Source organism: Centrocercus urophasianus, unplaced genomic scaffold (genome assembly GCF_019232065.1).
Source record: "Centrocercus urophasianus isolate 14NV4802_14NV808 unplaced genomic scaffold, USGS_Curo_1.0 seq_10, whole genome shotgun sequence".
NCBI lineage: Eukaryota > Metazoa > Chordata > Aves > Galliformes > Phasianidae > Centrocercus > Centrocercus urophasianus.
In genome coordinates, this window is record NW_024884142.1 from 49990293 (window position 1) to 50004688 (window position 14396).

At 39.1% G+C, this 14396-nt stretch overlaps 1 protein-coding gene across 4 annotated transcripts in view; it reads left to right on the top strand.

The window, feature by feature from the left end:
- The window catches only part of ARFGEF3 (ARFGEF family member 3), an 81353-nt gene that overhangs the window by 15885 nt on the left and 51072 nt on the right, over window positions 1-14396 (top strand). For all 4 annotated transcript variants that reach the window (XM_042810898.1, XM_042810904.1, XM_042810910.1 and 1 more), the window contains exons 3-4: window positions 148-229; window positions 3020-3151. In XM_042810898.1, the coding sequence (XP_042666832.1) occupies window positions 148-229; window positions 3020-3151 (214 nt within the window). The remainder of the gene's footprint in view (window positions 1-147; window positions 230-3019; window positions 3152-14396) is intronic.

Sequence of the window (14396 nt, forward strand, 5' to 3'; positions counted from 1 at the left end):
ACTACTATCTTATGGACAGTGATACAGACCTTCTGGAGCATTGTTGTTTTTTTGTTTTGTTGTTTGTTTTTTGGTTTTTTTTTTTTATACTATTTTTAATTCCATTGTTCCCATTCACATTTATTTGCTTATTTATTCTTACTTCAGGGAGAAGTGTCTCCTTCCTCTCCAACTGGCTCTGGAATCGAAGAGCATGAAGTTGGCCCAGCAGGCTCTTGCAGGGATGCAGGTATGGCTTAAGAGTGGGGTGTTAAGTAGGTAGTGGGCATCAAGGAAATTTAGGCTTTTCTTTTGGAAAAATGCTACAGAAGATGTGTCTGTCTTCTGGTGGATGTAACAATGATGTTCATTTTTCTGTAACATTATTCAGAATTTAGAGTGCAATTGAAGGCTGCTGATTCTGTAGAGGCTTGAAATGTTCTGCACATAGGTGGGAGTTCCTGACTTTCAGCATGAGATGGAGATGTAGTCTTCCTCACGTGGCTCTGTGCCCTCTGCATGGTCCTCAGGAAGCCTTACCTTACAGCTGCTTAGTTTCTTAGAAACTAGAGTGAAGTGATGAAGAAGTTAATAAAAGATCCCGAAGCTATTTGCAGGGTTTTTTTCACATGTTTTTTTCAATATCACTGGATGTGAATGTTTTTGAAATTGCAGACGAAAACAACAGCAAAGCATGAGAAACAAAAAGGCACTATAGCATTTGGCAGTATAAAATTAAAACAGTTTACCTTTCTTTTAATTGGACAAATAGCTATGCATCAGTAAATTCTTACCACTTGAGAGAGATTAGCTGTGGAAGAAACTGGTACACTGCTGAATTGTGAAATGCCTGCTACTGTTTTTCAATAAGAAGCTTCTCTCTCGAAGAGTAAGCATAGATTTGTTTGGGGAGTGTAAGGATGTAAGTTCAAATTCACTTAACTCTGCATATAAGATATCAGGCATACTGTTAGAGGAAGTGATCCATATGGAGGCACAACATTGTGGTGTGAGGCTTTATCTAGGAAAAAAAAAATGTATTTTCTTTAAAGTTATTCTAATTGAGTTTTGCCTTAAGAGTACTTGGAAAGATAAATGCCATAGTTTTTTCCTCTGCTCCTTTTCTCCTTCTTTCCCCTCAGCTTTTCCTGCATAGCACAACACCATATGGTAGGGAATATTGCTTTGGTCAGCTGTGATCAATTGTATCAGCTGTGTTCCCTCCTAACTTCTTCTGCACTCCTAGCCTACCCGCTGGCAGGGCAGTATGAGAAACAGAAAAGACCTTGATGCTGTTCAAGCACCGTTCATTAATTGCTAAAACATTGGTTTACATATTATTTATATCAATGCTGTTTTGCTGACAAACCCCATACACAACACCATGTGGTCTACTATGAAGGAAATTAACTCTATCCCAGGAAAACAAAAAACAAAAAACAGTGTAAGCATAGAAAATAGGACTACTTCATTCCTACTTCTACAGACTTGAAGCTGGGAGGGAGCTTAAGGACAGAAGTCATGCAGAAAGTACAAGGACTATTGAAAGAGTGTTCTGGGACAGAGCAACGTTTTGTTCCTGGAAAATAAGACAAGGTTGTTTTTCTCTGCAGTTGGATCATCTAGGAGAGACAGTTCTGGAAAAATATTTGCCTGAGTGCATTTGTTGCAAGAGGCTGTCACTAACGGGAGGTACCAGTGAAATGGTTCTAGACTATGTAGAAGAGGAGTTCAGAGTACAGTCCTGAGGAAATTGTTTCAATAGCTATGTCCCCTTGATGTGTTACCTAACATGTGATTCTGATTTAATTTTTTGTTCTTCATGAGAGTGCATTAAAAAGAATTTGGAGCTGTTACGGTCTTTGAAATATTTTCAGTATTGTTGTAGAATGCTGATAGAGCCTGGTTTGTTCAGGTTCAGTAAACAAAAGCAGAGGTGTTTGATTTTTTTTGTTTCTTTGTTTTTAAACAAAAACAACAAAAAGCCCACAAACCTTTAGGGAAAACAGCAAGAGTAAACAGTGTTTTATTTGGGTAGAAAAAGAACTTATGGGCATGAACTGGTTGTGAATAAATTGAAGCCGGAATGTGAGAGGCAGTTATTTTTAGAAACTTGTTGATTTTTATGGGAGAAGTGTGAAATAACTGAAATCTTCTTGAAATGGGACATGGTTAGCTCGAGGAAGTGAGAATGTAACATGAAGAGCTCAGTTAAGTGTTTCTATCTATCAGTCCCACTTTCAAGCATGAAAATAGACTCTCACAAAATCCTAGTGAAAATCTTTCATGTCCCACTAATATTTTTCATGTTGATTCCCTCAGTCTCACACATCTCCAGCTGTTGGAAGATGCTGGCTCTGATGCACTTTTTCCAAGACAAAGCCAGTCTGATTGGTCTGAAATACTTAGCCTGAAGCTTAATCAATCTGAATTGAATCCATTCCTGGGTACCGTATTTCCTATGGTTCCTATGCCTCTCATTTGCTAGCAGTTCTCTCCTTCTGAGGATTTGATAGCATTCGTGATAAGTCAGCTTTTGAATGACACTAAACGTGTCAGTGGTCAGAAATGCTATGTCCACTGTGCTTGTGTTCTGTGTCTTTCAGAATTAGAAGACAGCTGAATCTTTTGTCTCCCACCGAGCTGGGTATCTGCTAGCACTAGTTTGAGGTCAGGGCACTAACCTATTTGGGGATTTTTTTATTTTTTGTTCCCACATTGTTTTGGAGGGATGGAAGGCATTATTTCGAATGGTTTGTGATCTCACATCAGTTGCTGATAATGGATGCTCCAAAGGCAGGGTGGGAAAGACACTGCTGGAATGGCAGCAGGTTCAAAAGATATGGACTTTTCCTTCATTGCAGCTTGGGTTCCCCAGTTTTTGCTGTACTTCCTTATATTACTGGATCACTTTGAATTTTGTATATGGAACATAGCCGCTGTAGTACCAACATTAGTAGGCTTGGTATAGTAGTTAGTGGCAGCATTAGTCACAGGCAGTATTGTGTTCAATCTGTGCACTGCCATTTTCTCTCTACAGAAGCTGCTGTCTGATGAGAGGTTTGTATCCGTGGAAACAGACTCGGATGAGAAACAGTTGCTTAATCAGATGCTGAATGCCGTCAAAGTGACTCCTTCGCTCAACGAAGATCTGCAGGTTGAAGTGATGAAGGTTAGTGTTTCCCACATGTCAGTTCTTGCAGCAGAGGCTGCGTAAGTGCTGGGATTAGCAAACAAATTAGATGTTGTCTTGGAAATCTTCACCATAAGGACAGTATTTGATTCCTTCCTTCCTGTTGGCAGATGTCAGTCGTTTTCATTTCTGCTTGGTTTGTGTTTTCCTGGGTAAACAGGAGATAGATTGAAAGAACTGTGACCGCTACTGTTAATACAATGTGAGACAGGACAAACAATTCACTCCATGGTAATTCACAGGTAAATGACTTGCAGATTTGGAAGTTTGTGTTTGGTGTTAGTGCTCGTGAGTTGGACTGTACAGTTTTGTAATTTTGTAACATGTGGATAGGTCCTTACTAGCTTGTGTCCCCTTTGTAAAGTGCTAATGGTGGAGCATGATGTGTCTAGTCATCAAAATGTTCCTGGATTAATTCATAAGAGAGGTTTTGTTCTGTATACTCAGTGAACATTTTCTACTCTAGAAATGCTTTAGCATTCTTCTGCTTGTGTGTTAGGAAGCCTGGATATCAGGAGCTATAGTTTTGGAAGGGAAGTGCTGTGAATTTTCCTTGCCCTGTTGTAGTTGGTGTATTATAACCTGCTAGTACTGCCATGAAAATAATGACTTCCAATACCGGCATAGTTCACTATGCGGTGGTGGCAGGTTGCCATGTGTTTGGATGTAAAATGTGTACTTTGAGGTTTTATGTGCAATTGCTGTTCTCTTATAGAAAAAAAAATACTCTTCTGGTGGTCTTCTTGTGTCTTCTCCATACCTAGTACTGATCTACGTGTTTGAATGTACTTATTTGACTGTTGTTTACTTCCAAGTGCATAGACTAAGTGTCTTTATTTTTTTTACCTATGTGTGACATCCTTATACTAAAGAATATATGTTACTTGCTTTGAAACTTCTTTGTACTAGCTGTACTCTGCCAAGAAGGCTGGTTGCTTGCCTGCAGCATGCACTCTGTGCCAGAAGATGCATGAGGTTGAGCCTAGCAAGAGAGAAAGAGGATCATAGAATCATAGAATGGCCTGGGTTGAAAAGGACCACAGTGATCATCTAGTTAACCCCCCTGCTATGTGCAGGGTTGCCAACCAGCAGACCAGGCTGCCCAGAGCCTCATCCAGCCTGGCCTTGAATGCCTCCAGGGATGGGGCATCCACAGCCTCCTTGGGAAATCTGTTCCAGTGTGTCACTGCATTTTATGGAAGCAGGATTTTGCCTATAAACAGGCTTAACTTGAGGCATTCAGATCTACAGCTCTAACCCAGCATGCTTCTTTCTTGCCTGTAGTGAGAAAGGTGAAGGGTTACCTGGCAGCACTTCTGAGCTGGCACCTTCTTACTTTTTGGGTTTTTTTGTTTGTTTGTTTTTATCCTCTTGAGTATTGCAGAATCAGGATCTTCGTGAATGTTGTTTCTTTGAAACAGTGGTGCAATAAGCAAAATAAATAAATGGAATATTTACATACTGTTTCTGAAACAAACAACTACCACCACCAAAAGCAATGCTCACCCCCCATTTTGTGCAAAAAAGTAAGGAAAACATTGTCTTCATTCTACTGAGTGAAATTTTAATGTATAAGTCCTTTCCTAAAGTTCTGTATAAATAAAAGGTAAAAATCAGATCTCATATATACATCCCAAGAACAATGCAAAACTTTGATTTTTGTTCATTGAGGAAGAGTAGTGGGTCAAAAGATTTAAACAGAGCATTTAATGCTCAAGAGACTTTGTATCTGAGACTTACCTAAAAGCCAATTCAAGCAGTAGATCCTTTTTATGTTGTACCCTGAAGGTTGCAGATGCAGTTGCTACTACCTTTGGGAGTTGAGGTCTGGGAAGGTGGCAAAGTCCTCAGGATTTCAAGCAGCTTGTCTCAAAGATGAATTTTAATCCCTAGATCTGCTAAATAGTGTCATAAGGTCAGCATACAAGCACACATTAGACTGGGTTACTCCATCCAGAGGTTCTCAAACACATTTTTATGCATTGCAGATATTAGATGCTCCTGAACGTGAGGTCTGTATGAAACTGGGTCAGCAGTGTTTCCAGCCTGGTTCTTTGTGGCTTGCTGCATGGTCACAGTAGCCTCACAGGTATTGACAGTGCAACCAAAAGCTTTTAGTCATGTAAAACAGAGTCTGCAATGGAAATACAGGAGTGTAAAATCTCACTTTAACTTGCTGGCACCTGAGCTCCTGAAACACTTTAAAGCTTATCTGGGAAGTCATATCCAAAATATCTTCCATCACTTCTGGCAAGTGTCCATCAGAAATTCACACTTTGCTGATTATCCATAGTAAATGCTTTGAATATTTATCTATATGATTCTTTGTCATTCATCTGTTTTGTGTATGTGTGTGAAGGGATTTGATGAGCTTGGGAGACAGTGTAAAGTTTTTACATTCAGGTATCTGCAAATTGGGATTGGTAGTAGAAGAAGGAACACAAGACATAGACATAAGTGCAGGTAGTTGCTTTGATACACTTTTTGGAACTATTAATTATTATTATTACTCAAAAATTATATATTGTTTTTATATAAGTAATCAAATATTATTTAAAAGGGACAGCGTTAGGCATAAATGGAATAGGAAAACTGTAGTGGTTGCTGTAAGCGAATGAAAAGGAATTCTTGCTGGATGTCTTTCAGCACTGAGGAAATTGAACAGCTGAGGCCACTGCTGTAGAAGTGGAACAGCACTCAGCAGTTTATGGCTAGGTACCAGGTCATCCTTATTTTTAAGAGTGAGTGTCATGGCATGCTCCACAGATTCCTATATTGGAGGATCACAGAAACAGCACAGTGGTAGTGTTGAGGGCAAGGCTGGAAACTGGCTGAATTACATCTTGGGTAGCCAGAGAAGATTAATACTGCTGAAATACAGCTGTCAAGTAATGCTCAGAGCCTTCAAAGACACTGTAACAGGTTGCCCAGAGAGGTTATGAATGCCCCCTGCCTGAAAGCATTCAAGGCCAGGATGGATGGTGCTTTGAGCAACCTGGTTTAGAGGGAGGTGTCCCTGCCTGTAGCAGGGGGTTGGAACTAGATGATCTTAAAGGTCCCTTCCAATCCAAACCATTCTGTGATTCATGTCTCATGATATCTCTTCTGTGATAGGTGAAGGTGATTTTGGCCTTTCTATAAACTGTTCAGAAGTGGAATCTTACTCTATGTAATAAGCAAATACTAAATTAAACTGCAGATTAGAGATTGCTGGCAATATCATTAGTTGTTCTGGATATAAGCCACGGATTGCATCTCTCCCTTAGGTGTTTCATTCAGAGCAATTATGTGGGAGAAAATTCGGAGTAGTTACTCTGAAGTTCTTGCTCATCCTTTTGCAGAACACTGTTAATATATTAGTAAGTACCGGGCAATTTCTATGTGAACAGAAGTAGTGTGCCCAAAAGAAGTCTGGTCTTCTGGTCTTTTCTGTGAGGAAAGGGAAAAGGCTAAAACTTCCTGGCGTGAATGTGCACTAGGTACAAACAGAGGCATACTGGCTACATTAGATTTCCCATATACTAATGAAAGGTGTCAATGGTGTATGAGACTTGCATGCTGTTTACGTGCCAAGCATTGTATGTCTTTAGAGTATCTCAGTGACTATGCTGTATGCGTATTCTCTGTACCTCTAACATACTTTGACAGCGATTTATTCTCACACTGAGAATTAAATTAAGCTTATTTATGTGTTTTAAATCATGTTTGAAGATGCTAAGAAACCAAGTAATCAGAAAAGCGTGATCAGCAGAAACAATGGACCTGATGCAAGGCCACTTTAACATTTACCTTGTTGCCATGATACTTCATTATCGTTCTGAAAAACCTCATGTATGCTGAACCTGTTTGTGGTTTTCCTATGCTCAGCTGACTGTGTCAAGGGAAAGGAAAATCACACAGTTATACAGTACCTTGTTGATCTTCCTGTAATCTGCCAGTAAGTTGATTGCAGTTAAAAATGGAATAATATGAGTATTTTTACTTGCATATTTACATTATAGTATTTGTGTAAGCTGGGAGGGAGAGCTCTGTTATCACTAATCAAATGTTATCAGTTTTATTAGTGATGCATCGAAGTGACTCAGTGATCTTTGATATGTTTGCAGATTTATAAGGCAAAACTGGGGGGTGGAAGGGGAGTAACACCCTTCACAACAGACCAGTGGTATGGCTGGCTCAGTTATAGGAATAATTTGGTTTCGTGACATAGGGCTGCATTATAACTGAGTGAAAAGCAACGCTGTATCTTGTGTTGAAGAATAGGAATATTTTGCTGGCCTTAGCACTAGATGAGCAAGCAAGTAATTTACAGCAGAAAGAATTCCTGGAGAAACTCTTGTCTGAATATAAATATGGGTTTGGGTATGGTTGTGGGGTATGGAGGATCTTGGTTTCTTTTTTGATTTTAAAGCTGCTTTTAAATTCTGGCTTCAGGTGCTTTAAACTGGCTGAAGTACTTCTGCTTTGTTTAATTAGACCTTTGTTTGCCAGAGCGCATACAATATTGACAAAAGTGCTACTGGATATGGCCAGACCAGCAGAAGAAAGTGAAACTAATATGTAGCTGAGCATTTTCTTTTTTCTTTGATTTTTTTTTTTTCTTTTTTTTTTTTTTGGTAATTCTTCAGCTAGAGGAGCTAGAATTTAGCTTTGAACACAACTCTGGTGCCAAAGCAGGGGAAATGTAGCATGAAGGAAGAGGCTAGGCTGGAAAGAATCTGAAGCCATGATGATTTTTCCCCCTTTTTACTGAAGTTACAGCGACTTCCACTTACAATTTGACAGCTGCCTTAACAATGCAGTGCCTTTTTCTGTGCATTTATCTGTCTGTGATAGTATTTTTCTAAAATAATAAGAAGATATTAAAAAAAAAAAAAAGCAGCTCAATGAGCAATTGCAAGATAGTAGGTGAGTCCTCACTCAGAAGTAAGCTCTCCAGATAAGGTGCATAAACCACAAAACAACGGGCATTGGCAGGAAACAAGAAAGGCATAATTCAGCTTTGAAAATTTCTGAGAAGATTCATTTACCTGGTATTTCTGCTACTGTGCTTGTGGTGTTTTTTGAAATAGACTTGTGTATTTCCCGGAACAAGAATCTGTTCTTCCATGTTTGCTTGAGGGAAGACTCTTCTAATCCCTGTATTTACCCACAATGAACAGCATTTTCATTTAGGAAAGGTTAGTTTGTTCCCAGTGACTCTTGCTTGCATTTGTTAGTGTCTTAGGTGTCTTATTGCTGACAAGCATAATTTTTCTGTTTTTATTCTGTAGACTTTCAGTGAACACTCAGCCAAAAAACTCTTTCTAAGCTTTGAATGAGATTTAATGAACCCTTGCTAAATAGGCTGTGTTACAGCAATCTTTCCTCTGTACCTCTTCACTGCATTAATACAGCATTTGGGAGCTCTCCAGCAACAGTATTAGACAGCTCTTTCTGGGACTTCAGTTCTTGGTTTTGGCTACAGTCAGAAATGAAATCTGAGTTCTGTAAGAGCAGGTGGAATGGAAAATAGTTCTGCCTCTGAAATGCTGGTTTTAGATTGAATGTTTGTAATTATTTTTTCCGAGACAGCAAGGAGGAAGAGAAGCTGTTTGGTTGGTTTTTACTGTGGCCATTTGTGGTAGAGAAAAATTTACTAGGCATTTGAAAAATAGTTCTAAAGTGCTTGATCTGAAATGTTGACTGAGCATAAGTCTAAAATCTTGGTCTCTCTGGACGGTTATATTTACTTTGGATGCTGGTAAGTGAGCTGATAAACATAATAAGCTCTCACAAACATGGATATCTTCCCACTGTTTTAAGCTTAAATGTTTATGGAATATATCTCTCCACATACACCTTGATTTTTGCTCAGTATAATATTATTTGCAACTGTTTTGCTCTTTCTTGACTTGTGCAATAAAATGGACGGGATAGCTGGACTGAAACAACTTGGTTTTAAGAATGTATATATACATTAAGTTTTCTATACTTTGTGACATGGCATGTGTAATGGTTTTATTTAGGAATAAAAAGTGATTCCAGAGCACATTTAAAAATAAGCGTTCATTGGTGCAGCAGTAAAATTATGACTGATGAATGTGAATCAGCAACCTAATTACTAATAGTTGCTGTTAATTAATACATTTTAATAAATAACTCTGTGATTACAGGTAATTTTTTCCCTTTGGATACATTTGTGCACTACATTGTTGGGAACATTTTTCAACATCACTTGCAATACAAATTGCATTCTACTCTCTTTATGAGCAGGGAGGGCCCTGTTTCGTATGCAGTAAAAAAATTAATGTCCATCTTTATTCTCATGCTTTAATGCAGAACTGGCTTGAAATGCATATTAATGAGAACAACAAAAAATAAAAATAAAAATAAGAAAAAGAAAGAAGAAAATGCTGAAAATTTACAGATGAAAGTTTCACCAGAATGTGTTCATTATTACTGGCAACAGTGGTGCCTGATATGAGCAATGTCCAATAACTATTTTTTTGTCCAGTCTGTAATTTAGAGATGTGATAAGTCTGCATCCTGAAAAGAGAGGAGTCTGCAAAAACCTGCATAATGTTGTGCACGCAGGATTCTTGTCTGCAGTCAGTCCCATCTTGCTATGCTAGGGTTTTTAGTGGCCCCCCTGCTCAACCTTTCCATAATTTTAATTGTTGCAATGTAGGCCAACTGCAAATCTAGACTCTCTTGGGTTCACTTCTCTCTCTTTTTTTTTTTTTTTTTTTTAAATTCTTAATTTTAGGTAACCAGGTTAATTCCAATGAACTGGGTAACCTACCTTGTGTATTTCGAGATAAGCTCATTCTTTCCTGAATTAATTAGGACTGTAGTGAATGCCTAGTACTCATAATTAAGATTGTGATGTTCCTATAAAGTCATAACCCCCTCCCTTCCCCCAGTTTTTAGGTGCTCAACCATCATAGCAAAATCCACAGTCTTGAGTTAAATACCCAAGCCTTCTCCATAACGGTTGCAAAAGACTGGAAGGATAAGAGGGCAGGGTTTTTGGCCCTCTGTGGTCACTCCTCCTTCAGTCTGTAGTATGGGTAAGACAGAAGGGGCAAAATTTGATCAAAAATGCTTTTCATCAAATATTGCATAGGTTTTGCTGTCTGTGCAGGTTTGTTTGTTATTTTGAAGGGCTCGTGACTGGCATCTTTTGCATGAGTGCTGATTTTGAAGAAAAACTGTCTCAGAAAGGAGAAATGGTGGAAGTTCAACAGTGCTGGAGTCTTATCAGTGAGCTGTTCTGTGCCAGGCCACATATGCAAGCAGTGTGTCTCTGAGTCGTACCCGCAGATTTCCCTGTGCTATATGGAAAGTAGCAAGTATCCAGCACTGGAAACTAACAGCCGTTCAGCATGGAGGGGAAGCACAAGTTCCTACAGGCTTTAGTCTTAGATGTATACCAGGAACTTGGGGATCGCTTAGCTGTTAAGGAAGTAAACCATAATGACACTGCATGATCACAAAGCCAAGTACAGAAACCCTTTAACTTTCATATATTGCCATTTCATCTTTCCCCCGCAGCTGGCCATTATTGTTTATACATTATAGTGCCAAGCAACCACGAAGACAACTTATCTGGCTTTTTAATCGTTTCTTTCCTGGATGAAGGTCAGGAGATGGCCTGGGTCATGGTGAAGTGCTCTGAAAGGCTAGGAAGCCTGTGTGTTTTTTAGGTTGTCTTCAGGCTATTTTCTCATAAAAAATAAATAAAAATCTGGTGACTTGAAACAGTGAGCTCAAATTGGCTGTCCCGAAGTACATTGTCACACAAAAGTTCTCTTGGTGTAATTTCGCTGAAACCTTGCATGTATCCCATGTATCTGTGCATCTGAGTGTAAGGAAATTCACAACTCTTTTTCCTACCAAAAAAAATTCAGTAAATGGCAAAATCTTCCAGCCAGGGAATACATTTGTTCTTGTTTCCTTTTTGGCTGTGGGTGGATACAAGTAGCTTCATTTTTCTGGATGGAAGTGAGTTCAGTGGGAAGGTATTGCAGCTGAGAAGCAGAGGCTTCAATATGCTTCTTTTATTTGTCTAAGTAATACTTAGGGCAATCAGTGTAATTTGCAGTGTGGTTAAACAAAGTAATCTAGTGCAGGAAAAAAAAAAACCCTCTGTGCTGTGTCAAGAAAAATAGCAAAATTGCTATTGCATATGCATGCAGATTATGTTAGTCTCTACGAATGGGTGGTCGCTAACTTCCTTTCTTGGGCTTTTCCCTTTCTTATAGTTTCTAAATGTTACAGTTATGCTGTAACCATTTATTTTTTTTTAGTACTAGCATAAATTGTAGCAAGGAAAGAATACTCAAACATGTAATTACTTATGCGTATGTAAAGCGGTTGCCTTAAGAATATTTGTTATAAAGATACATGGAACAGATCGATGTTTTGACTTCCTTTGTTTTTAGATGCCCCACCTATAACTTCCTTACTATAATTATCTTTCTTTTGGGTTTTACTAGTTAATTGCTTTTTTTACCTTTTTTCATTGGGGGCCTCCCCCCCCCAATGCTATTAGTCTTTCTCATCCTTTTACACTTTTCCCCTACTTTTTTTTCCATTTTTTGGCCTCTTTTTTCCATTTTTTGACTCATATATTATACTACCTCTTCTATTTTAAGGGAGTTTCGCAGCACCATGAGCAAATAGACCAAAAAGCACTTACTTCATGACTGAAGTGCCTGAATCTCTCTTTAAAATGTCATTCTTCATGAGAAAAGGAGCGTAAGAACTTTGTCATCTTTCAGTTGTTGTTTTGTTTTTTGGTTTTTTTGGTTTTTTTTTTGCTCACTTGAACTGTCTTCGGGTTCATGAAGTACTGCAGTGTACCTAAATACATTGTAACCTGTGAAGTACAAAATGCAAGCCTAGCAATGCTGCTCAACTTTTTCATTTTCTTCAAAAACCTTCCTTTCTCTTGAGTATTACATTTCTAATGACAAGGTCGCTGTCAGAGCTATTAAGAAAGCCAGTTAAATATCCGTTAAGCAATTGCTTTAAATCACTTCTTCCTACAACTGTACTACGTATGCAGAAGTTTCAGTTAGTTTCATACCACCATAAATAGTGCTCAGCAGTAGTTCTGTTCTTGTCTAGCAAACTAATGAGCACGGTCATCTGGGAGCATTCAGTGTGTCACCACTGATAATTTGTGAGGCTCTTCCATAGCAGATACTACCCTTTCATTTGAAGCCCTGGTGCATGCTGAATGCTGAGCACCAGTTGCTGGTGATAGCAAGGCCTTTCATGGGCTTACTAATTCATGGGAGACACTGCCTCCTTTCTCTTCATAATTAAAAACTCACTGTGTTTTCTATGGTGGTACATGATGGCACTGTGTGCATAAGTTCATTAATGCACTTTATTTCTTCAGCCCTTGTTTTCCTTCCAGAGCCAAAGAATGTAACCTGGCCAGGTTAGTAGCTATTGTGCCAAATACAAAGACATCTGCTGTTCTATTTTGCAGAAATACTGTATGACTGTTTTAAATGTCAAATTATTAAATAAGATGAGTAGTCCTACTTTGTTTTCTGATTGTTTTTACTCTTCTAGGGGAGGAAGTTTTGGGAATCATTCAAGCATATAATGCATAATATTTTACTAGACTACATGTAAATTAAGTCAGGACTTATTTTATGAGTCCCATAAGAAGATTAGAAATGGCTGCAAGATTCAACTCTCTCAGGTCTAAAGTGACTGCATGCATCCCAGATATAAGAAACACAGATGTTAAAATGGGACTTTGCTGGAAGAGTAAAATGGTGTCACTGGTGTTTTGATGTTGGACTTGCACACTTAAATGCAGTGAATTGATGAAGCATCCTTTTGTCATCGTAGATTACGATTATTTTTAAGATTTGTACCTTTGCCCTCCTTCACTGTCCTGGGGGCACTGCTTGCTTGCTTCCACACCTTGTTGAGTTCATGATTCCACCATAGGCTCTTCAGTGTTACAATTGCCTTTCACTACAAATATGTACTAAGCACTTGGAGAACTTGGCTGGCAGCACTTAGCACTCTCATAACCTAAATGTTCCCTCTGTAAGAGATCTCCTTAAAATAGACACTGTAATGTAAGTTAAATTCCACCTCAGTTTGAATACTGTAAGTCATTTTGTGTCTACTAACTTTCAGTGTAGAAGCACTTTTTTTTCATTCTTACCTATTGTGAAAACTGCCTGTGTGTGCAATCTTATACTACAATTGGTATCCTGGGACTCCAAGGAGTGGGAATCGTATTTCTTGCTCTATGACAGGCAGAGCTTCAACAGTAATTAAAATTAATGTTTTCATTATGGGTAGGCCATTTACGGAAATCTGATCTCATCCAGGCATTTGCAAGATAATACAAGCCTGTTATAACATCCTAGAGGTTGTGTGATTTTTTTGAAATTATCTCTACAGTTATCTGAGCTCCTCTAAAAACAAAAGGTTGTTTTAAAGTCCATACCAATTAAGATTTCACCACAGTGATGCAAAGCAGAAGCTGATTTTCAACTTTGTTTTGTAGTAGAAGTGGTACTAGGAAAAGCTTTGTAATATAAATGTTTTTTCACCTCCAGTACAAGTGGTTGTGAAAACAAAATGTCACTGCATAAGAAAGTCTCTTTTCTTAACTTTTTAAATATAGACTGCTTGAATTAGTATCGTGAGCAGTTAAGCAGCCTCTGGGATTGCGTTGGATTTGCACTGGTAGTACGGTAATGCAGTGGTGGCCTCTGTGTGAAGGACCCAGCAGCTGCCCTGTGTCACATAGGAGCCAGTTCCAAAACAAGCCAGCTGCTGCCCTGAGCTGGGCTAGTGAGTGATGCTGGTTGTGCCTCATTGATAACATATTTATAGAGAGGGCAAAAAATGTTGCAACTGTGAAAGGGAGAAATGAGAAGATGTGAGGAAACAGCCCTACAGCCCCCAAGGTCAGCACAGAAGGAGGGTAGAAGGTGCTCCAGAAGTGGAGCAGAAGCTCCTTGCAGCCCAGGAGAGGCCCATGGAGAAGTAGGTTGTCCCTCTGCAGCCCTCAGGCGCTGTGTAGAGATCTCCCCATGCAGACATGAAGGAATCTGCTGTGCAGCAGTGGATGTGTCCTGAAGGGTATACAGCCCAAGGAGAGCCCCACAGCCTGAGCCTGAGCTGCAGCTCGTGGAATGGAGCCTGTGGTGGGGAAGGGCTGAGGGAGCTCTGCCCTTGGGGGTTCATGCTGGAACAG